This window comes from Neomonachus schauinslandi, chromosome 2 (genome assembly GCF_002201575.2).
Source record: "Neomonachus schauinslandi chromosome 2, ASM220157v2, whole genome shotgun sequence".
In the NCBI taxonomy this organism is placed as follows: Eukaryota; Metazoa; Chordata; class Mammalia; order Carnivora; family Phocidae; genus Neomonachus; species Neomonachus schauinslandi.
Window position 1 is genome coordinate 51,193,087 of NC_058404.1, and position 24,480 is coordinate 51,217,566.

Consider the following 24,480-nt stretch of genomic DNA (forward strand, 5'->3'; position numbering starts at 1 on the left):
GTATTTCCAAAAACACTTGATCAGATTTAGTACACAGGAACTGGTTTTGGCCTTCTTACACCCCCTTTAGCCCATATCTATGTAGAAGCTGATGGCCTTCCACCTGAGAGAAATGCCATTCGGGCCTCTGAGTGGGTCCAGTGGAAGGCTGCTTGCCTTGGCCTCCCACATACTTGATATTTTCAGACATGGCTCTCATTTTATTCGGCATTGCTCCCGTCAATCATTAGGGAATTCATCTAGAAATCAACCCATCACTTGAATAGCCAAGGGTCTGCTTGAGCATATATTTAAGGAAGATAACTAGGCTTTGCATTGCCACCTCTAAATCTCTATCCCTTTATTAAGTCAGATGAGCAAAGTCATGTTTTAAGAGTCATCCCTATCTCCACTTAACTCCCCTGAGTTAAGATGTTCAGTTTTGCATTACTCTTTCATGGGAGGCAAGTATTAAAAAAGTCATAAAATGCCTTTCTGTAGAACTGCAGTTGAAGATTGTGTCTGCCATGTTTCTTAATATGAATATGTACTGGGTCATCCAGTTTCCCTTAATCAGCCATGTGACCAAGACTGCTCTCTCAGAATGACAGATCCTTTAAGTGAAATTTTCAGAGTAGATGAGTTACATGTGCTGTTTCTCTAATAAGAGCTGGATTAAAAAAAACTTCACTGACTTATTGAAAATCAGTTGAAGACTTCATAGTAAAGACTTCATTTATCTTTTTTGAGGGAAATATAAAATGTTTCAACCACTTTTAAAATTAGGAATGGTGAGCATAATCTCTATTCAGTAAATCTAAAATAGATTTAAAAATACTCTTATCTTCTATTGTGGAGGAAAATTACAAGGAAAGGAGAAACAGGATGAGAGGCAAGAGGGACAGAGAAATGATTAAAATATGTGTCAAATTCCAGAAAGGCAAAGGTCTTTCTCCTTCCCTTCCTCCCTCCTTCCCTCAGTTTCTCCTTCCCTTTCTCTCCTCTCTCTCTCCTCTTAAAAAAATAGGTAAATCTGGAAACACTTTTTATTTTTAAGTAAATAATATTTAAACTTCATTCAAAGTTTGAAATGATTGATCCTCTTCAAATCCTTTCCCCCTTAAAAAGAGGACAACTAACATATTGCTTTAGAGAATGCTGATCAATTTTAGGGAGGAAATGGAATGTTATCTCTATCTTGAGGCCTTTTAGGATGCTGTAAACTACTGAGAATTTTAAAGCTTGTTGCCATCAGTTCTGCTGAGATTCAGGTGAGATGGTCTTTGGCATTTGTCCCAGGCCTAGATAAAATGTAAGCATCAGGCTGATCCACTCTCAGGGGCTGCTTGCCCGCCACTGGCCACCTTGTGTCTCAGTGTGGCCCTCTGCCCTTGGAAGAGGCCGTTGGGTTGCAGGGGTAATCACTGGGTAGCAAAGACTGGACACACTTAAAATACTTTTTTATTTCTATTTTTGAAAATGTATTACATCACATGGACAAAAGTTCAAAAAGTAAAGACAGAATGTTGAAAAAAATAAATTGTAGTCCATTATACACATTATCCTGCTCGTTGATTCCCCCCCAATTAATTGTGTATCTTGTAGATCCATGTCTATACTTATAGAGTTGTCTCATTCTTTTCTTTTTTTAAGATTATTTATTTATTTATTTGACAGAGAGAGACAGTGAGGGAGGGAACACAAGCAGGGGGAGTGGGAGAGGGAGAAGCAGGCTTCCCGCTGAGCAGAGAGCCCGAGGACCCCGAGATCATGACCTGAGCCGAAGGCAGACACTTAACGACTGAGCCACCCAGGCGCCCCTAGAGTTGTCTCATTCTTTATAATGGGTGCATATTATTCCACTGCATAGATTATTTTATGCAAAAGTTGGTGCCAATCTTTGTACAAACAATCCTGAAATGACTTTGTACATGAGCACGATGTATTATAGAAGCTAATCTCTAATGAATCTCGTTAATGTGCAGTGTTAATGTTCTGTCTCTTTAATCAATATTTTATTCCCCTTAGAATCTTTTGTCTCCTTCTCCTTACCCCCAACAACAGATAATAATTTAATAAGTGGAAAGCTTATTGATTTTAATGGAAGCTAAATTGACATTTATGTTTCTATTTCTGACTCTTCCTCTTTCTTCTTAAAGTCCCATATTTAGCTATATCTCCTTCATTTTTAATGTGAGAAGAGAGTTGAGACAAGGTTCTTATAAGGTTCATACCAACATATTCCATTTTTGATTAGGAGCTTCCATTTAGAAATGAAGTCATAATTCCTTTTCGTGAAAGAACAGCAGCAAGGCAGCAAACAGATCTGACCTTACCCTGTAGCAGGAGCCTTTGTGGTGCTGATGGGGAATGTTGAGAGGAAAGGTTGGTGTTGGTCTGGAACAGATTGCAAGGGGAGGTCTGGGCCTGTCAGGCTCAGCCGAGCAGAGGGCCCTATCATTTATCACTGTCAGAGGGGGTGTGGGCTGAGGGAAGGGGGAGGGACTGGACCGTTCCTGCCCATTGGCTGACTGACAGCTGACGGTGCTCATGCAACCTCCAGGCAGGCTATATGCCATGGAGGGGCAATGCGCTTCCTGCTGAAGGCTGCTGACATGTTCACAAGGAGGAAGAAAGAAGGCCTGCTGCATGCTGTGGCTGCTGCATTTCCATGTGGTGTACAGAACCATTTGTAGAAGCCGACTTAATGGAATTAGAGGCATCCAGTTAGATTCCAAAGTGATACTAGCACTCTAGCATGGGTTGAGAAAACCTCTCTGTGGTGTCATGCCTTAATTACATTCACAGGACTTAGATACTCTGCACAGTATCGATTATTTTCATGTGGCAGAATTGATACTGACAAATGCTGGGGAAATAGTAGATAATTTTGTTTCATCTATGAGGGACCAAAGTGAGGCAAGCGAGGGGAGCCAGGGTCCCCTCTGAGTCTTCGAAGGGCAACGTTTTTAAAATAATACTAAAAAGCATGATTTCTGTGTGCCCCTTTAAAGTTATGTTTTTAACATCCATCTTACAAATCCAAAATGTGTTTTAGGATCAATAGGAAGCATGTACTTTAGAAGAAAAGAAAATTATTGTGGTTTACACATTGTTCGGTACAACGGCTTTCAACACTTATATTCACAGAGATGTCACATTCATCAGGATGATGTATAGATTTTAATCCTTAAGCTAACCTTATTTTATTTTATTTTATTTTTTTAAAGATTTTTAAAATTTATTTATTTGAGACAGAGAGAATGAGAGAGAGAGAGCACATGAGAGGGGGGAGGGTCAGAGGCAGAAGCAGGCTCCCCGCCGAGCAGGGAGCCCGATGTGGGACTCGATCCAGGGACTCCAGGATCATGACCTGAGCCGAAGGCAGTCGCTTAACCAACTGAGCCACCCAGGCGCCCCAAGCTAACCTTATTTTAAATGGAAATTCTCTTCTCAAGATTATCTGATTTTGATAGTTATTAGGAATTGGGTGTGTTAAGAGGGGGTGGGGAGGTTTTTATAAAAGTCAGGTGGAAATTTTCCTTCAATTAATATTATATGGATATCACAGATGCCTAAGTTAGATGTGGTTCTTAAATGTGACTAATAACAGCATTATAGAAATCAAAATGGAATGAACAATGATGGAATGCTTTACTGGGATCATGTAGCATGGGAACTCACCCTAGTCTGATAGTAGTGGGGTAACAGGATATGTTAAGAGCTGTAGGCAGTGCTGCTACTACAGAAACTTCGTGTAGGTAAACCTGATCAGCAGCCCTAAGAAGTGGGCTGGTTGGTGGTCTGTGAAGGATGAAGAGAAGGCAGACATTGTCTTACTATTTTTGTGTTGCCGACAATAAACCCAGTGCCTAGCATATAACGAGTGTTCAGTAGTTGTTTTCTGAACAGTGATGTTATTGGGGCAGAATGTGGATCCCTGTGCCTTGACTCACTGGGTCAGATATGCCCCCAAGTCCCTCTGTTGACCTTTATTCCCCCTTCCCTCACATGCCTACCTATGGTTCACTAGCTCACGAGCCCTACCCAAGTGAGGAACAATGTCCGAGATGGCCCTCATCAGAGAGGATCTTCCAGGCCTATGATACAGCCGATTTGGGTTAGTCTAAAAGGCCCAGGACAGCTCTGGTGCTCATCACTTAGGGGGGAGTGTCTCAAGGAGCAAGCCAGAGAGTTCAGGGTACTTAAAACTACAAAGGAAAGGGCCCTTTGATGAGGCCTTAAGTGATTAATCAGGAAATAATTTGCTCATTGGTTATTTTCATTTAAGAGAGTTTTTAGGATTTCTCTTCTTGCTCTACCTACCCAAAGAAAACATTTAGATTTTTATAACTTGAAAATAGACCTGACCGGATCTAGATTTCTTCTACGTCAAGTTTGCCTTTTAGTTTTTTTCTACTTTTTGTAGTTTACTGATTATCAAAGAAATATTTGCTCAAGAAAAATCTGGAAGTAAATAAAAGCATAAAGATGGAAGAAAAATCAGCCACAATTCAGCATACAGAGGCAGCCACATTTACCTTTGTACCCTGTTTCCTTCTGGCCATTTTTCTGTGCCTTTGTTCTTAATTGAGTAGGATCCTTTTTTTTGTATCTTGCTTTTTTGCCTTTTAACTGTCTTATTCCTAGTTCCTGATGCCATAAAAAATAAAAAAAAACAAAACCTATTTATGACCATCCTTTTAAAACTACTCTGCAATATTCCACCTTAGGACCTTGTAATAATCTACTTCATTATCTCCCTTTTGTTGGGTCATTTAGGTTGCTTATAGTTTCTCACTATTATAAACTATTCTGTTGTAAGCATCTTTGGAAACCTTTGGCTGAGTTCTGATTTCTTAAGGTAGGTACCTATACTTGGAATTACTAGGTCAAGGATCTAAAAGCCTTTGATGCTCTTGATGCATATTGCCAGATTGCTTTCCAAATACATTGTGTTCTATTCTATTGTATTGAATTCTCACTTCCACAAGTAGTGTATGAGAAGGTCCATGTCCCTACACCTTCATTGGAACTACCACTGATTTGTAAATTTTGCCACTTTCATGAATTAGAAATGGTATCTCATGTGGTTGAGCATCTACTCATGTATTTATTTGTTCTTTATATATTTAGAATTTTTTTATGTGTGATGTCTGTTCTTTCTCTCTGGCAGTGGGATGGCTGTCTTGTACAAAATTGTGGAAGCCTGCTTGGGGTGCATGATGTTGGTTTCTGGGGCCCCTGGCTTGCCTCCCGCATTGTAGTTGTTCATTTTCCTTCACTCTCCAGGGAAATCCTGTGGCCTTGGGGAACACAGGAACATAGTAGGATCATTCTGGGCCAGTTTTTCTGAGGACCAGAACAGGGCTTGTGTCTGAGGGTATGTGCATGTGGTGTGTTCTGGGTTTGTAGTCCCACTCATGGTCCTGTGCGCTGAGCAGATCTCAGAAAACACAGCAGGAACATCATGAGAAATAAAAATGTCCCATGCTTGTGGAATGCCTTACTCTTCTTAAACCACATTCCTATCCTCATTGCCTCACTCTTTCAACTGGAAGTCTTCCCTTTGGGTTCTCTCAACAAGTTTGTTGGTTAAATAGAGATTCTTAGTGTAGGAGCTATGAAATTTATCTTTGCTCCCACAACACCTAGTATCTGGCACACACTAAGCACTCAAGATGTAATTGCCAGTGGGTATGAGCAAAAGAACACACCCATGGGTATTTAGCTTATGCTTCAGCAAGATGTGTTACTCTGTAGGCTGGGGTTCAGGAACAGGTTGGACCCTGCCTTGTTCTGCCCCATTCTGCTCTGACATTGTGAAGTTGGGGCTTTTGCCAAGGGATGCTGGGAGATGCAGGGGCTGCCCAAGCTGGGGCGTTGGCTCCTTTACCCGCCAAGAGATGCAGCTTAGGTTTTTTTTGTGTGTGTGTGTGCAGAATAATAGGTTTATTTATTTATTTATTTTTATTTTATTATGTTAATCACCATACATTACATCATTAGTTTTTGATGTAGTGTTCCATGATTCACTGTTTGCATATAACACCCAGTGCTCCATTCAGTATGTGCCCTCTTTAATACCCATCACCAGGCTAACCCATCCCCCCACCTCCCTCCCCTCTAGAACCCTCAGTTTGTTTCTCAGAGTCCGTAGTCTCTCATGGTTCGTCTCCCCCACTGATTTCCCCCCCTTCATTTCTCCCTTCCTACTCTCTTCTTTTTTTTTTTTTTAACATATAATGTATTATTTGTTTCAGAGGTACAGGTCTGTGATTCAACAGTCTTACACAATTCCCAGCGCTCACCATAGCACATACCCAGCCACCCCATCCCTCCCACCCCCCACCACTCCAGCAACCCTCAGTTTGTTTCCTGAGATTAAGAATTCCTCGTATCAGTGAAATCATATGATACATGTCTTTCTCTGATTGACTTATTTTGCTCAGCATAATACCCTCCAGTTCCATCCACGTCATTGCAAATAGCAAGATTTCATTCCTTTTGATGGCTGCATAATATTCCATTGTATATATATATACCACATCTTCTTTATCCATTCATCTGTTGATGGACATCTTGGCTCTTTCCATAGTTTGGCTATTGTGGACATTGCTGCTATAAACATCGGAGTGAACGTACCCCTTCAGATCCCTACATTTGTATCTTTAGGGTAAATACCCAGTAGTGCAATTGCTGGGTCGTAGGGCAGCTCTATTTTCAACTTTTTGAGGAACCTCCATACTGTTTTCCAGAGTGGCTGTGCCAGCTTGCATTCCCACCAACGGTGTAGGAGGGTTCCCCTTTCTCTTCATCCCCGCCAACATCTATCGTTTCCTGACTTGTTAATTTTAGCCATTCTGACTGGTGCGAAGTGGTATCTCATTGAGGTTTTGATTTGGATTTCCCTGATGCCGAGCGATGTTGAACACTTTTTCATGTGTCTGTTGGCCATTTGGATGTCTTCTTTGGAAAAATGTCTGTTCATGTCTTTTGCCCTTTCTTGATTGGATCATTTGTTCTTTGGGTGTTGAGTTTGGTAAGTTCTTTATAGATTTTGGATACTAGCCCTTTATCTGATATGTCATTTGCAAATATCTTCTCCCATTCTGTCAGTTGTCTGGGTTTTGTTGACTGTTTCTTTGGCTGTGCAAAAGCTTTTTATCTTGATGAAGTCCCAATAGTTCATTTTTGCCCTTGCTTCCCTTGCCTTTGGCGATGTTTCTAGGAAGAAGTTGCTGCGGCTGAGGTCGAAGAGGTTGCTGCCTGTGTTCTCCTTTAGGATGTTGATGGACTCCTATCTCACATTTTAGGTCTTTCAACCATTTGGAGTCTATTTTTGTGTGTGGTGTAAGGAAATGGTCCCGTTTCATTCTTCTGCATGTGGCTGTCCAATTTTCCCAACACCATTTGTTGAAGAGACTGTCTTTTTTCCATTGGACATTCTTTCCTGCTTTGTCGAAGATTAGTTGGCCATAGAGTTGAGGGTCCATTTCTGGGCTCTCTATTCTGTTCCACTGATGTATGTGTCTCTTTTTGTGCCAGTACCATACTGTCTTGATGATGACAGCTTTGTAATAGAGCTTGAAGTCTGGAATTGTGATGCCGCCAGCTTTGCTTTTCTTTTTCAACATTCCTCTGGCTATTTGACGTCTTTTCTGGTTCCATACAAATTTTAGGATTATTTGTTCCATTTCTTTGAAAAAAGTTGATGGTATTTTGATGGGGATTGCATTGAATGTGTAGATTGCTCTAGGTAGCCTTGACATCTTCACAATATTTGTTCTTCCAATCCATGAGCATGGAATGTTTTTCCATTTCTTTGTGTCTTCCTCAATTTCTTTCGTGAGTATTCTATAGTTTTCTGAGTACAGATTCTTTGCCTCTTTGGTTAGATTTATTCCCAGGTATCTTATGGTTTTGGGTGCAATTGTAAATGGGATCGACTTCTTAATTTCTCTTTCTTCTGTCTTGTTGTTGGTGTATAGGAATGCCACTGATTTCTGTGCATTGATTTTATATCCTGCCACTTTACTGGATTCCTCTATGAGTTCTAGCAGTTTTGGGGTGGAGTCTTTTCGGTTTTCCACATAAAGTATCATATCATCAACATGCAGCTTAGGTTTGCTGCACATGGAGCCAAGGGAGAAGGGCGAAGGGTGCTGGTGGATGGGATTTAATGGGAGGGACAGCGGTCAGGGCATGAGGATAAAATCCTGAATGATACATGAATTTTTTTCTTAGAGCTACAATCTTAAATTGTTCCATCTGATTTCTTCTGCTTTTTGTGTAGCTTATCTTTTGTTTTTAGGACAGCTCCCACTTATATATAGTGTTGGTCACCACGTGAGGAAGACAGTGAGGGCTGGCCTTACCCTCCTCCTTGAGATTTGAGAGGAAAGTCCCCCTCTTTGCCCACAGCAGTTGGGGACTTTTGTCTCATTTCCACCATTGCCTTTACCGGGGACTCCTTGCTAGCCTCTCTTGGCCACAAATTCCATCTGCCTCTAGCACGCACCTCACCAGTCAGTAAGAAGGACTCGGACTTCTTTGGATGCAGGCTGGGTGGAGAGCAGAGGGTGGCCCTCAGGCTGAGCAGTGTCCCAGCAACTTGCCCACTGCCATGTAACTTCCCAGTCTTTCCCTCCTCACATTCAGAGTACACTGTTGGGGGCAAAACACACTCTAGGTTGACTTTCACCTTAAAATACCACAGCCAAAAATTATAGCAAATTATGTAAAGGACCACAGTGTATAGAAACAATATAGACCCACAGTGCCTCTGGGCATAGGTGACTAGAAGCATCATTACCTCTCTTTTCCTAGTGCACCTGTCCCATATTTCAGGGACTGGGTGACAGGTACATCCTCAGGACTCTGACTCCTCTTTCTTTACAAATCCACACTCACAGTCATCAAATCATCCTGAAAATGCTATAGAGGGCATCTTGGCAGGACCAGGGCCCAGAATGCTTGGTCAGTATGATCCAGGGCCCCTCTGCTGGAGACAGGAGAGGCTGGTCCAAAGCTAGGGCTTGGGGGTCAAATATGAACCCTGCTTAGTTCCAGTCTGACTTGTACCTTGAGACCCCAGGAATTTGCGGCCTGGAGAAAGAGCCATGGGGGCGCCTGGGTGGCTCAGTTGGTTAAGCGACTGACTTCGGCTCAGGTCATGATCCTGGAGTCCCAGGATCGAGTCCCACATCGGGCTCCCTGCTCAGCAGGGAGTCTGCTTCTCCCTCTGACCCTCCCCGTCTCATGTGCTCTCTCTCAAATAAATAAATTAAAAAAAAAAAAGAGCCATGAAAAAACAGACAATGAGAGGGAATGTGAGACCATATTTTGTTTTGGGGCTTGATAGATTTTTGACAGATTTTTTTACCATATGAATGAAATAAAGGTACTTTTACTCCAGCCCCAGACTGAAGGTAATCACCACCAGTAAGGTTTGTAGCAGCATGAATAATTGATAATAACACTTGAGAAGTATGGGTTGAGTTTTTGCAGGGTTAAAAGCGTGACTGGGAGGAGCTTGCACTGTTAACTGACCCGTAACTCTGAGGCTTTAGTCTGACACAAGGCTGTTCCAGTCCTGGGGTGGTTCTGGGTCTAGTAGCTGAGCAAGACTCCCAGGTTAGCAACAACACAGTTCCTGGAGTCTCGAATTTGGTAGTGTTGGCATAGTCACCTAGACTGGAGGAGATTGGCCCTATAGGAGAATAGTGAGAGTTTGCGGGCCCACCCTCCAGTCCCTCATTTCCCTGCCATTTACCTGTCTCATCACCCCTCTCTCCCCTCACCCAGAAGATATGAGTTTTAGCTCTTTCTCTGTTTGAACACAGGACATGGAGCTAATCACTGGTCGGTTTATGTCTGAATTTGTATTGTTGCAGTTATATTATTGAACAGTTTCATTGCATTATTTTCAAGGAAGAAAACAGTCATAAAGTTTGAAGTGCATTAGATATTCACAATACAAAAGAAAAAAAAACCAGTGTCCGTATCATCTTCTAATGCTTTTAAACATGTCCCCCGAATCCCCTTCAACATCTCTCTGATAGTTGACTTTGACCCAATCTTGCACTAATTAACCTCGCTGCTCCACAAGCACTGGGCTTTTAAGATAAATGAAAATCTATTCCTTGTCCTCATATACCCTTGACTGAGGACACGTCATGGCCATCAGCAGAGGTTGTCCTCCTGGAGCATGTGGCTTTGGAACGTGCCCCCGAGGAGTGGGGGCAGGGATAGCTCCCCGTCCAGCCAGATTGGAGGCATTCACCCTGCTGTGGCTGAGCAACAGATGTCCCTGTCAGTGACCCTCTCCTGTCTCCATTTCATGCTCTGCTGGTAATCAATAGTTAGTATCCAATCAATGAACGACTTTTCTGTTTAGTCAGTTTGATTGTTTCTGGGGTGACATGTGCCACCAATTTTGAAAAAAAAATTTATAAATGCTCATTAGGTTCCCAAATGAGCCCACCCCCCCCCCCCAAATCTTAATGACCTACCTAATGTGTTTAAAGGATCTCTGGTTCTTTGGCTCCCAAATACTTGCCTCAGCAGAGTTTCAGTAGGAAAGTGCCCTCGGAAGCTAAGCCTTGGTTTCTAGGAGTAGAACTGCCATCGCTTGGTTTTTAAGAACTCACCGTTTTTGCATCATGAAATGGAAAGGAGCACTTAGATTTCCCCCTGTTTTATCCCTAAAGCTATATATAGAGTTTTGGGGGTTTTCAAAGGATCTTTTTTTTTTTTTTTTTAAATTGCAATTTATCATGTAGAAACGAGAAGGAAAATGGCTTCTTTTCTTGTCCATCTTTCTGTTTTATTCACTTAGACCAGGAATGACAAAACAGTTTTGCCACATATGCATGTATATCTAAATAGTAAGAGACTCTGTAGGGTGCTAGGTTGAGAAAAGATTTTGTGGTCCCATTAGGGAACCAAGAAAGTATGCTGTGGTTGATTAGTGGTGTCTGCCATGAGCATGGAAGTGGAGGAGAGGTATATCATGTGTCATGTACTTGTCATTCCTGACTCAGATCTTGTTGTGAAAAATAAAGTTCACACATAGAGGATAACTCTAGTCTAGCAGTTAAGAGGTGTTTGCTATGTCCCAGGTACTGTTCTAAGTGCTTTACATATATTAACTAATTTAATTCTTAAAGCAGCCCACAAGGTAGGTACAAATGAGGAAACTCGTACAAATGAAGAAACTGAGGCACAAAGAAGTTAAATGACTAAGCCACATTCCTATAGCTGGGAGGTGGGAGAGCTGAGGTTCAAAGTCAAGGCAGTCTTGCTCTATGGCCCATGTCCTTAGCAGCCGACACTGTGCTATCTCTTCTTGGTTAATGCTCTGTCTTTGCTGTCCAGGAGCTGACTCAGCTGCAGTTCGGAAGAAAATGCAAAATCAAGTTTATAGATCCTGTTATCCTTGGGCCTCGGGCTCTAGAATAAAATATAAGACAGGGTCCAGGGGAACCTTAGCACTGAGGAAAGAATGCATATGAACTTCCTCCTTCCTCTCCAGTTCAGGTAGCATTTCTAGTCTTTCCTTCCCCTCTGGCATTGTCACCTTCTCAGATGAGAGGTGAATTGGACGGGAAGAGGGGCAGGCATTTATGGAGAGGAACAGAGAGGAGTTCCTTGGTCTCTGGGCCACCTGGCTGGGAAACTACTTTTGAGTGGCCATTTTCAGTGATTGTTTTTGCGTCAGGGACATATGTATATATAAAGAGAGAGATGTCTTTAGTGTATCAAATAATATATCTTTCATAATGGCTGAAGAGAGACTTTTTAGTACTGTTTATGTCTTCTGTCATTAATTTAACAGCTATTTATTGAACACCTATGCATTATCCCTCTTTGGGCTAGAATTATCAAAATGGTGACCCAAAGGAGCTACAAGCCCTGCCCTCGCTGTGCTTATAGTCTGCTTGTCCAGGTAATGACTAAGTGTAAGGTGCAGCTCTGGTGAGCACGGTAGAAGGTCATTGGTTCCAAGAAAGCAACGGTAGTAGAGGGAATGAGGGACAGAGGTGGTCAGACCACATGGGTCCTTGAAAGCCACAGTAGAGTTTTGACTTTAGCCTAAGAGCAGTGGGAAGCCATAGAAGGTGGGGGAGGAAATTGGGGAGTTTGTGTCATACAATGAGTTTGTCTTTCTTTTTGAAAGGTAATTGTGACTGCACTGGGAAGAGTGAATTGGAGAGGGGACATAGATGACCTAGAGGCATTTATAGGAGTCCAGGCAAAGAAGCCACAATAGAGGCCACAATGATTTGATGGTAAAGGGAAGAAGTGGAGGGATTTGGATGTCTAAAAGGTAAAACTAGCTAGATTTGGTGATAGATTAGGTGTGGGTTGTGAGGGCTCAAGAATGGGCAAGGATGCCTAGAAAGGATAGGACAACAGTCCTGTTCCCAGAGGTGGGGATGCTGGTAGAAGGCCATGTTTGGAGTGGAAGGTCATCTTTTGAGCTGTCTGAGAGGAAGTGTCAAATAGGCTACACTTTTCATGGTAAATGTGTAGTGTTTCGGCTGGGCTATAAATAAGCCTTGATGGATTGTCCTGGGAAATCAAGTACTGTGGGAAAAAATTCCTTAATCCATAATTTTGTTGATTCTGAAAAATCTGAACAAACATATTTTCATTTAGAAAATAAGAATCTAACAATGCCAAAGGAAATTAATAAAGGTAAATATCTTGCATAATCTCCCTAGTTGTTTTCATTTTTGTATGTTTCTCTCCCAGAGAAACATTTCTCTTTTCCTATAAGCATTCATATATATATATATATTTTTAAAGATTTTATTTATTTGACAGAGAAAGACACAGCGAGAGAGGGAACACAAACGGGGAGTGGGAGAGGGAGAAGCAGACTCCCTGCCGAGCAGGGAGCCCGATGCCGGACTCGATCCAGGGACTCCAGGATCATGACCTGAGCCGAAGGCAGTCGCTTAACCAACTGAGCCACCCAGGCACCCCTAAGCATTCATATTTTAATTAGTTGTCATTATAATCTATATCTGGTGTTGTAATAGGATTGTTTCACTTACCATTATCCCAAATATTTTTTCACATTTTTATATATCTTTCAAATGCTCTATTTAAAATATGTTGTATAATAGTACATACTTTTGATAAATCATGAATTATAATTTTCTAAGCAACATTAATACTTTTGGATATTCAATTGTTTTTAAAATTTCATTATTATAAGTAATAAATACTGTTATATGTATCACCTTTTTTTTTCCCCTCTTGTATTATTCCTTAGTTTGAATTCTCTGAGTGGGATTAGTGGGTCAAAGATTGAATGGATTTACAACTCTTGATATGTGTAAAGACAAACATTTTTAGAACCACAGGCAGGGGCTGTGGGGTGCTGACTGTAGAACAGAACTGTGACCTCCACGTCAAGCCTCATGATGTTTCTTTGGATTCAGCAACCAATGGTTCTAACCCTATTAATGAGTGCTTGACAAGGTCCCATAGCCACCTGGGACCTGGGCTGTTCTCTTCCCTTCCTCCAGGTTTTCTGTTCCTAGGTTAGTGCCAACATCACTGAAGAACCAGTGAGAGCCTCTGAATTGATGGTATCCTGAAGAGGGTGTCTAAACTTGACTGAGCCTCATAAGCCTTCAGGTTCTAAAAGACTTGCAGTGTGCTGGAGAGGCTGCCTGGGATTCCTCTGGGTTTGGGTGGGGTTCTTAAGACTTTCCACGACCTGGTCCGTGCCTACCAATCTGTCCTTCATGGCCACTGCTTCTCAACGTATCACCTCTGCTATGCCCAGACTAGACTGTATTCTGGCCCCGGATGATGCCTCGGTCACATCAGACTTGTGGCTCTCATTCAAGTTGCTACCTCACTCTCTGCCTTTCCAAACCCTGCCTCTCCTTCAAGACTCTGTGCTGGTAGCACTTCCTCCAGGCTCTCACTTCCCAGCTTGCTCTTCCTCTGCTGTGAACTCTTGACAGTACCTTTCATCCCCATTCCAGGACTTGGCACGTAATTGTAAGCTTTCTGGTAAAGTTTGACATTTTTACCTCTTGAAGGTAATTGTACTTTCCACGAGGGCAGGAACCGTGTCATCCTCTCACCAGCCCCCAGACAGCCTGACTGCCATGCTGAGGCCTTTGCCAGTGCTCCATAAATCGAATGGGACCCAGGAAATCAAAATATATGTGCTGTCTGATGCAGCATCAAGGTTTTTTAGCCATGCTTATGTATTTTCAACATAAATGCTGATATTCAAGAATTGCTAAGGATATTATTCAAGTACTCCTAGATGGATCATACTCAGCTATGCTCTATCTGACTGCAGTTTGAGGGATTATGCAAACAAGGTAATGCTGGAAAACCATAATCTGGTCACCTTTTATTTCCAAGTCCTTAATATGTCCAGGGTGGGAAGGGTGTTGGTGGAGGGAACCAGGGTGGATGAAGAGTAGGAAGAAACCCTGGAATATCCATCTGGTATTTAAGAAGGCAAGTGTCTGTGGTTCCTGGAAACAGTACTTGAATTGTAGTGAAATGATGTGTTCTGCTATTCTGTTTTTTGAAAAATTGGCCCCAGTGTTACCCTGCTGTCCTTGTGGCTCACTTCATCGATGGGGTCAATATTCTGATCATCAGGAGTCTTCAGAGGAAGCCTCCCCAGTTCACCCTGGAACCCCAAGTTTCCCTTCTTCTTCAGGGGCTGGCCTGGTGCTGTGGGGCCCCTCTGGCCAGGAGTCAGGAGCTTTGGGGCTGGGCTGGCTCTGCCCCCACCAGCCATACGGCTCTGCACAAGCTCAAGCCTTGGCACCCTCATTTGTAAAACCATGCGCTTGAACTAGACCATTTCGAGGCTCTTCAGTTACTGAGATTAAAAACAAAATAATTGAAACTCTCTTAAAAGGGTAAGCTTTGGTGCCATTTTTAACTAAAAATGAGAAATAGACTCTTTGACACATTTAATGACATGTGTTAGTATGTGTGTGGAACTTTACACTTAACTTGTATTTCTTTCTTTCCTTCTCTCCCTCTTTTTTTTTTTTTCTAGCCAAACATCATGTCAATGGCAATAGAACAGTTGAACCTTTCCCAGAGGGAACACAGATGGCTGTATTTGGTAAGATATCAACTCTGAAAGAAAACCCAAATTGCGTGCAAAGACTAGTGCCAAATTTCTGAGTTTTAGCAAGTGTCCTCAGGGCTTCAAAATCTGGGCTCTTCTAGATATTTACAAGTCATTGGAGCCAAAAAAACCTATCGAGTTCTTAGTATTTCTGGGATCAGAAAAGCTTATTCTATAGAATTTAATATGCTTTCTTTTCTCACTTTGCAAACCAAATATCAAACTGTGTATTTGCTATTTCTTTCGTCCACACTGTGAATTAACCTGATAATTTACAGTTTGAGTTTTTCTTCCCTAGAAGGGTTCCCCCCCTCCACACGGATATGTAATTTTGTCAAAGGCTGGGTTCAAGGAGTTTTGAGTTGTTATTCCACAAAAATCAATCTAATTGAATAATCTTTCTCTTCCATTATGAATTCAGCATATTCCTTAGAAAAAAATCAGTTAAAATGTCTTAAACAGAATAAAATTTAATCTCTGAGCATATATTTACAATATACAATTATGTGGGTTGAGCAGAACTTCTCTGTTAGATTCCAAACCTTTCGGTGACAAGGTCCTTTTTAATTCATGGCTCCTGACCTCCATATTTAATGTCACCTAAACTTCCTTCAAAATGTCTCTACACCTGGCACTTTCTTTGCCTGCCTTCTACCCCTTCTCTCTCCCTTCCCCTCCTCTTTCCCTTTTCTTCCGACTTCCTCTTCCTTTTAGCTCCCCTCTCCCCCCTTCCCTCTAGCAAGGCCCTGGGGCCCCCAGGGCCCATCCTTTATCAATCTCTCTGTCCTCTGGATTTTCATTTTCTCGTATCTTCTGGATCCTTCCCCTCAGCCTTTAGAAGGGTTTTATGATCTGTCCCATTCTAAAACCCTGAAATCCCCCTGACTTTATGCCATCCTCTAGCTTCCTTTCTACCCTGATCTTGATGATGGTCTCCTACAAGGGCTTTTGATGTAAAACTGCTTTAAGCATGGAGGTGTCTTTGAGATGGAAATTAGCCTCAGGATGACCCATCTCTAAATTAGCCTATTCAGGATAAAGCATTAATTTATTCACAGAGGTGGAACCAGAATTAGTAATCAATGATGATTAACAGTTGCAGAGTTATGAAACAGGGAGCTAATTCTGCCTGGGTGTTTGTAAATCTTGCTCTGTATGGGCTATCACCTTTTAAAATACAGTGATCAGTGGTTAGAAATTATTATGCTCAGAAATGTAAATGGAGAATTTGATTTTTGTAGCAAAAAGCATAATGGACAATCTAAAATGTGTGCAAAATATTTGATTTGTTAACTCTCCTCTGAGGACTTACGTTCAATGATGTCGTTTTACTGGCATTGTGGGTTTAGGACTGTTCCCAGGGGACAGCAGATGTCACATTGGTCCTCAAAGGGTTACTTTGATGATTCTTTTTTTTTTTTTTTGTCTTTCAGATTTTTCATCCCCAGACATGTTAGAAACTCAGTTCCCTCTCTTGTTGGGAAATATAAAATGAGACTGCCCCATCTTAGCAGGTTTCCCTCTGTTGTGCTATTGGAGGAAAGCTTCCTTCCCAAAGGACAGACTGAGCACCAGGCAGGCAATGATGCCAGAGAATCGGAAATATCAGTGAATAAAGCTCCGTGATGAGATTATTGTTATTATTTGTCACGGTTTTGGTTTATAGTGGCTTTCCTAAAAGTCCTAACCCATGGCCTTCATCGTTTGGCTTTGGACTAGCACGTTCCTCTCTCCAAGCTTTGGTTTTGTCACCTGTAGAACCAGAGGGCTGACAGAGTGCTCTGAGACCTGTTCCCTTTGCTTCGGCATCTCATATATTCAAGACCTAACGCTCATCTGGTGGCAGGCAGTCCCCTGGAAACCCACTATGAATGGCCAAGGTGTGTGGCTTTTAAAAGAGGAGGATTGTGTACAATTTCTACAAGTGCAGAGTTACACTGATCGTAAAAATAGAATATCTTTGGACATCTAAGAATTTTTACATTATGAGAACTCCGGTTTGGCTCTTACACACACTTAAATTAAGGCCCCTATTTGGGTTAAGTATGTGCCAGAATTTTATATTAATGTTTTAAAAACTGGTCTCATTTTATATTGTCCTCCTGGCCTGCAGTGGAGAAAGGCAGCAGATGGTTTTGGGGGTGGCCTTCTCTCATTCCAGGTTGTTTATAGCTCGACTGAAAAGGTTAAACCAAGCATATAGCGCTTGGCTCTTTGACGTATGTTGGACATCTAATCCTCCTGGCCCCTTGAGAGGCTGGTAGGAGCATGTAATCCTCTTCTCAGAGAGCTCCTGTGACTTACCCGAAGCCACTCAGCCAGTGATATGGTGGAGGGAGAATTTGAATCCAGGTCTAACTGACCCTGAAGCCCACAGTCTTTTTATGATGTCACCTGACTCTTAGCCCTGGTTGAAGGAGCCATGGGGCAAGTCTGGTAGATGCAGAAATGCCTTTTGGCTGGATCCATGCACGAAAGCATGCTTTCCAGCCAAGTCAATTTAGCAAACTGATTTGTGAATTTCTGTGTATTCCCAGAGTGCTCTGAAGGACTCTTGAGATACAGCTTTTGCTGGGAAAATACTATTGGAATGACATCTCCTACTATTTATCATTTTTACCCATTTGATGTTAGTAGCATAAATTAATGTACAGGAGAATGTCTTACACCTGCCTGACTTTGAGTTCACCAAAGCACCAATGGCATGTTCTACTTGTCCCAACTCATTCTTCAGCCTTCTAAGTCTTAATGTCTTATGACCAAATGGTATTACCAGTTTCAATTTTATTATCTATTGGTTAGTCATTTGAATGTACTTTGCAGAATGCTGTCTACATAGGAAGTTTTAAATTTAATCCACTTCTTTTTTTTTTTTTTAAAGATTTTATTTATTTATTTGAGAGAGAGAGAATGAGAGACAGAGAGCATGAGAGGGAGGAGGGTCAGAGGGAGAAGCAGACTCCCCTCCGAGCAGGGAGCCCGATGTGGGACTTGATCCCGGGACTCCAGGATCATGACCTGAGCCGAAGGCAGTCGCTTAACCAACTGAGCCACCCAGGTGCCCCCTAAATTTAATCCACTTCTAAAGTGGTCATTGAACTGCCATTAGGCATTGACAGTGGGTAATGTAAGGAAGTGGAGTGTGAGGACAGGGCACACTCCACTGTGAAAAACACATGAGTGCGTCCTTCTATCAAGTAACCAAAGAATAGATAGGTGGTTCCTTCATTTCTGGTGTATAATCTTCACAGATTATTTTTAAGCTAAGATGTTCATTTTTTCAGATTTTCTTTCGTGGCCCATTTGTTAGTCCTTGTCTTGTTTTTGTGTGGCCACAGTTCCTAAGCTTCTTTGTTGCTCTTTCGGTCCTCTGCGCTTTAGGACAATGATGATGAAGGTAATAGGCTCTGCTCGCCCAGTGGGCTTCTCCTCGTCTGTGTATGATGCTCTCTTTCAAGTCAGTGGGAGCCCTTTTTCCACAAGCTGGAGGAGCAGAACCAAACATTTTGCAATTACTTAATGTCCTTGTTCCTGGTGGCTGAGAGTGCCCTTTAATCCCCCAACAGCCCTGTGAAGTGGGCATTATTGTGCTCTGTTAGAGACAGAGAAACTGAGGCACCCAGAGATGAAAGAAGTCTGGTCAAGTGGTGGTAATGCTTTCTCCGGCATGAGGACATCCACATTACATTTGCCAGCATGCTGTGCCTGACTTAGAAAGGTTCTCTCCGGCTCTCAGTAACTTAATGAAAATGACATCCCCTTGGCAGTGAGCCACTCCATCCACGCAGAGAGCACAGGCTCCAGCCTCTCCGTGGTGGTTGTTTTTTTTTTTTTTTTTTTGAAGATTTTATTTATTTATTTGACAGAGAGAGAGAGATAGCGAGAGAGGGAACACAAGCAGGGGGAGCGGGAGAGGGAGAAGCAGGCCTCCCGCGGAGCAGGGAGCCCGATGCAGGGCTCGATCCCAGGACCCTGAGATCATGACCTGAGCTGAAGGCAGATGCTTAACGACTGAGCCACCCAGGTGCCCCGTGGTGGTTGTTTTTAAACCCAGAACAACTTTTTTCATCTTATTAAAAATACTCCATAGTCAAGAAGATTTCTCATTTCAAAATAAAATAAAATTTTTTTTTCAAAAAATAAAATAAAATAAAAAAAATTGAGGAAAATACAGAGAAGTTGGGTGTTGGGAAGATTTGTGAATTTGGGAAGATTTTTAGTACAATTTTTTAAGTAAATGAAATACAGTTTTTGGGATGCCTGGGTGGCTTGGTTGGTTAAGCATCTGCCCTCAGCTCAGGTCATGATCCCAGGGTCCTGGGATCGAGTCCTGCATTGGGCTCCTTGCTCAGTGGGGAGCCTGCTTCTCCCTCTGCCTGCCACTCTCCCTGCTTGTGCTCTCTCTCTGACAAATAAATAAATAAAATCTTAAAAAAAAAGAAATACAGTTTTTAAAAACTTCAAAATACAGTGCTTTACCATAAAATTTATCATCCAAAGTAGGATGCTTTTGAGAGTGAAAGGGTGCTGTTAAAAATTATGTTAAAACAATGAGGTACAAACTGGAAGGATTTCAGGCAACTGGGATATAATGTTACCCTATAATAAGAATGTATATTATAAACTATTGTGCCAAGAGTAATAAATACACATTGAGTAAAGTTGAAATTAAAAAATAATGAACATAGGGGCGCCTGGGTGGCTCAGTCAGTTAAGCGGCTGCCTTCGGCTCGGGTCATGATCCCTGGGTCCTGGGATCAAGCCCCACGTCGGGCTCCTTCCTCAGCGGGGAGTCTGCTTCTCCCTCTCCCTCTGCCTGCCACTCCCCCTGCTTATGCTCTCCCTCTCTCTATCTCTATCAAATAAATAAATAAAATCTTTAAAAAAAATAGTGAACATAGATATATTAAATGAAGTAAACAAATGAAAAAAATTACAATGTGGTAGACTAGACTTACATTATATATAATATAGTATCAACACCAGTAGCTCTACTAACTTCCAAGATTTTCCTCAATAAATATTGTTATATTCTTTCTGAATGACTTGAAATTAAAAGTTAATTCAAATTTATAAAACCTGGCTCATAGCTCTTTAGTAAGAGATGGATTATTGATCTGATTATGCCCTTGCAATTTTAATATTGTAGTACTGGTGTGCAGTGATATAGGGTGAATGAGCATTCCATCCCTAGAGGTATTTAAATGATAGAGTGGTCATTCCTAACCAATTGAGAAATGGACTAAATAGCCTTTAAGAGCCTTTCTTCTTAGTGAACATTTGCTTTATTTAAGAATGTTAAACCTTTTTGAAAGAATTACTTCTAACAAGAAACCCTTTGATCCTATCATTTAGAAACCCACACCAAAGCTGTTTGCTGCAAGGTAAGGTTCTGCAGTGAAGAATCTTAACGTACAGGAATTGATACCAGTGACAACAGCAGAAGGGTCTCCATGAATTCTTAGGGTGGGTTTTTAGGCTCCCAATAGCCTGACAGCAATGTCTCTGTGATCTCAAACCCTTGTGAAACATGTTTTCTTTGTCAGGTTCTCTTAAGGCTTCTCAGATGAGAGGGAGCAAAAGACAATCCAAGACATCACGAAAATGTGCCGATGACCTTGTTACAAATCTCTGTTTATAGCCGGGGTGCCAAGAATTCACCAGACTGTTTCTCAAATAGGTGTGTGGAAGGGCTGATTCCGGAGCAGGGGCCCGTGGCTGGCACAGGCCCACAGATGCACCCCAGTCCAGGGGCCTCACCTTCAGCACCCCAAAGGAGAATGAGATCGGTGTCTGTAAGATGAACCAATCATAAGACATTTCCTCCCCTTCCCCGACTTCAACTGGAGGTGAATTTTGAAACAGCCACAGTTATTTTGTCTGCTAGCCAAGAAAACAGCATTGAAAGCAGCAGGCAATATGTCAGACTTCAAGGGAAAATATATTGGTGTCTCATTGGCTCGAATCCAACATTATGTTGGTAAATAATCAAATCCCGGTGTGGCATATTTCTCTCTGAACCTTGACTGAAAACCATTGAAGACCATTCTGTGAGCTGTGGAGTGGCAGTCACTCATTCTAGGAAAAAGGCCAGAAAGAATGACTTTGAAATGTGTTTATAATTAACTAAACAATCTAAATTCACAAGACTGTTAGAACAGCAGGCCGCTAACTGGTGCAAACTTTTTTTTTTTTTTTAAGATTTTATTTATTTATTTGAGAGAGAGAGAGAATGAGAGAGAGCACATGAGAGTGGGGAGGGTCAGAGGGAGAAGCAGACTCCCTGCCGAGCAGGGAGCCCGATGCGGGACTCTATCCCAGGACTCCAGGATCATGACCTGAGCCGAAGGCAGTCGCTTAACCAACTGAGCCACCCAGGCGCACCCTGGTGCAAACTTCTTAAGTGATGAGGCACTTGGGGAAACAAAAATAGGCCTTCCTCCCACATAATCTGAAGCACCTTTGAGGGACAATAATTGGGCATTTAGGGACATATTTTATGATATATTTTATTTTATATGTCTTTTTCATGTGCGTGATGGTCTCAATTTATATTTTCTTTTTGAGCATGGAGAGGTCAGATAATATAGGGAAGGGTGAAGAGACCTAGCTGAAAATCCCATTTGGATTGTATGGCATTGCTTAGAATGGTGCAGTCCACCGGGTCTGGTCCAGAAGAGCACAGGTGTGGAGTCTGAGAGGGTATCCTGGGGTGGGGAGGGTGGAGGGGGGGATATATTTAGAAGATGGAAGCTGGAGTGTGGGTGGGGATTTCTGTGCTTAGAGAATGGAACTGAACTGATTGTAGAAAAGAGTAAATCCAAATCCAATAATGTTTGATAATCATGTATCCACCAACCTCAACCATTTGGAATGCATGTAAGAACCAGAAAATAAGCCCCCCCCCGCCACAGCTGGTGAGGTGCTCCCCTGGGGGCCACCTGGGCTCCCCAGTCACAGCACTCTGTGGATCCAGGCCCCAGGCAATTGACTGCAACATTAGTTAGTTCCATTTAATCTATAATCTCTCCTGTATAATACCTGAGGAGTCCTGTGACTCAGGGATTTTGAAGGATAACCGATTGCATTAGTGGAGAACTAATCTAATGTTGGCCCAGTACCGACCAGCTCTTGTTAAACTTTCTATTAGGCCTTTCTCATCATGCGTCTAAATGAGACTGGTTGCTTCCTTGTGAATCAATACAGAGCTCTCAAAAAGTACCAGGATTTCTCTTTTGGCCTCAACTATTGAGTTGATCAGTTGTGGCTAATTATTTCACTGTTATCACTAGTATACAGTGACTATCCAATTGACCAACTTTTTAAAAAGTTTTGAAAATGAAGATTTATATAATTTTATTTTACAAATATGGCGGTAATTTCTTAAATCTCTACAGAGAAAAAATGCTCAATAGGATGTGCAAGAGAAACAATTATATATCTACTGCTTCTCTGTGAATTAGCTTCTTTAGAAGAGAAGTGTAGATACGGAGAATGACAAAAACTAGAGGTAATTATTGGATTTAACTCAACTAGCATTTTTAAGAAAAAAGTGAACCCCATGTTGCAGATAATATAAAGCGGAATATTCTCTCTTGCTCTTACTCCTCCCAACCATTTACCTTGGGCCTTGTTAAAAAATAAAATAAAGGAAAATTAAAATGGATACAAGACATGGCAAAATAGCATACATTAGAATTAGGTAAATGTTAGACCAAAGAAAAATATGAGAAATGAAATATACAAATAGTGCACGTCATAATATAATTTTAAAAGTTGGCCACAAGTTTGGCTCTATATTTTCTAGTAGCATTGTGAAGATCAGTTAGTCGTATGGTTGGTTTCAGTTTTTAAAACTTGTGATAGAATACACATAATAAAAATTTGCCATTTTAACCATTTTTAAGTGTATGGTTTAGTGGCATTAAGAATAGTCACTGTTGTGCAACTATCACCACCATCCATCTCCTAGACTTTTTCATCTTTTCCAACTGAAATTCTGTATCGCTTAGATAATAATTCTCCATTCTGCCTCCAGCCAGCCCCCAGCAATCCCTATTCTACTTTCCTTCTCTCTGAGTTTCACTACTCTAGATAGCTCCAGTAAGTGGAATCATTCAATATTTATCCTTTTGTGACTAGCTTATTTCACGTGGCATAATGTCTTCAAGATTCATCCATGTTGTGACGTGTGTTGGAATTTCCTTCCTTTTTTAAGTCCAAGTAATATTCCACCATTTTGTTTATCCATTCAACTGTCCATGAAGGACAGTTGGGCTGGTTCCACCTTTTGACTACTGTGAATAATACTGCTATAAGCATGGGAGTGTAAATATCTCTTTGAGACCCTACTTTTAATTCCTTAAAGAATATACCTACAAGTGGAATTGCTGGATTGTGTGGTAATCCAATGTTTCATTTTTTGAGGAACTGCCGTCCCATTTTCTACAATGGCTGAACCATTTTACATTCCCATTGGCAAAGCACAAGGATTCCAGTTTCTTCACATCCCTGCCAGCACGTGTCGTTTGTTAATAGGCATCCTAATGGGTGTGATACTAAAAATCTACACGCTTGGGGGAATCTTAAAATCTCCTGATTCTAGAACCAGAAAGAAATTTCTTTCAAGGATATGTATAAGGAGGACACTGTAATGTAAGACAGTTAGCAGTACTACTGATAACCCTTAGAGTGAGCACCATGAGGCAATTCGTGAGCTGTTGGTTACACTGCTCTTCTCTTTGGGCTCCTGACATCCACCAGGGAATATTTGGTCCACACACCCTCATGGGTGCCACATGGTGCTTTTCTGGTGGGCTCTGGCTTAATCCATAAATTACTTGTATTGCATCTAAAACAATCAGTGGCCTGGTTATCTTCTAAGAAATTTTCTGTCAATATTATTTCTTTCAGTGGATTTTAAAAAGTACTTACTTTTTAGTTCTTTATTGTGAAAAATTTCAGATATGTTAAAAATAAACTGATGTAATGAAGCCTCCCTCACTCAGCTTAAACAGTTATCAGTTAGGGCTGATTGTGTTTCATGTATATTCCCACTCACGCTTTCTCCTCCATCTTAGGTTATTTTAAAGCAAATCTCACATATCATCTCATTTCCTCCATGAATATTTTGGTACATATCTCTAAAAGAGCAATTTTCTAGGGGTACCTGGGTGGCTCAGTCGGTTAAGTTCCGACTCTTGATTTTGGCTCAGTTCATGATCTCAGGGTTGTGGGATCGGGCCCTGAGTTGGGCACTGTGCTGGGTGTGGAGCCTGCTTAAGATTCTCTCTCTCCCTCTCTCTTTGCCCCCCCCCACCCCCTACTTGGGTGCTCACTCTAAATAAATAAATAAATAAATAAGCAGTTTT

At 41.7% G+C, this 24,480-nt stretch overlaps 1 protein-coding gene across 2 annotated transcripts in view; it reads left to right on the plus strand.

Moving 5' to 3' along the window:
* MSRA (methionine sulfoxide reductase A) overlaps positions 1-24,480 on the plus strand; it is a 443,442-nt gene that overhangs the window by 158,795 nt on the left and 260,167 nt on the right. For both annotated transcript variants that reach the window (XM_044912851.1, XM_021698928.1), the window contains exon 2: positions 15,035-15,103. In XM_044912851.1, coding sequence (XP_044768786.1) covers positions 15,035-15,103 — 69 coding nt within the window. The remainder of the gene's footprint in view (positions 1-15,034; positions 15,104-24,480) is intronic.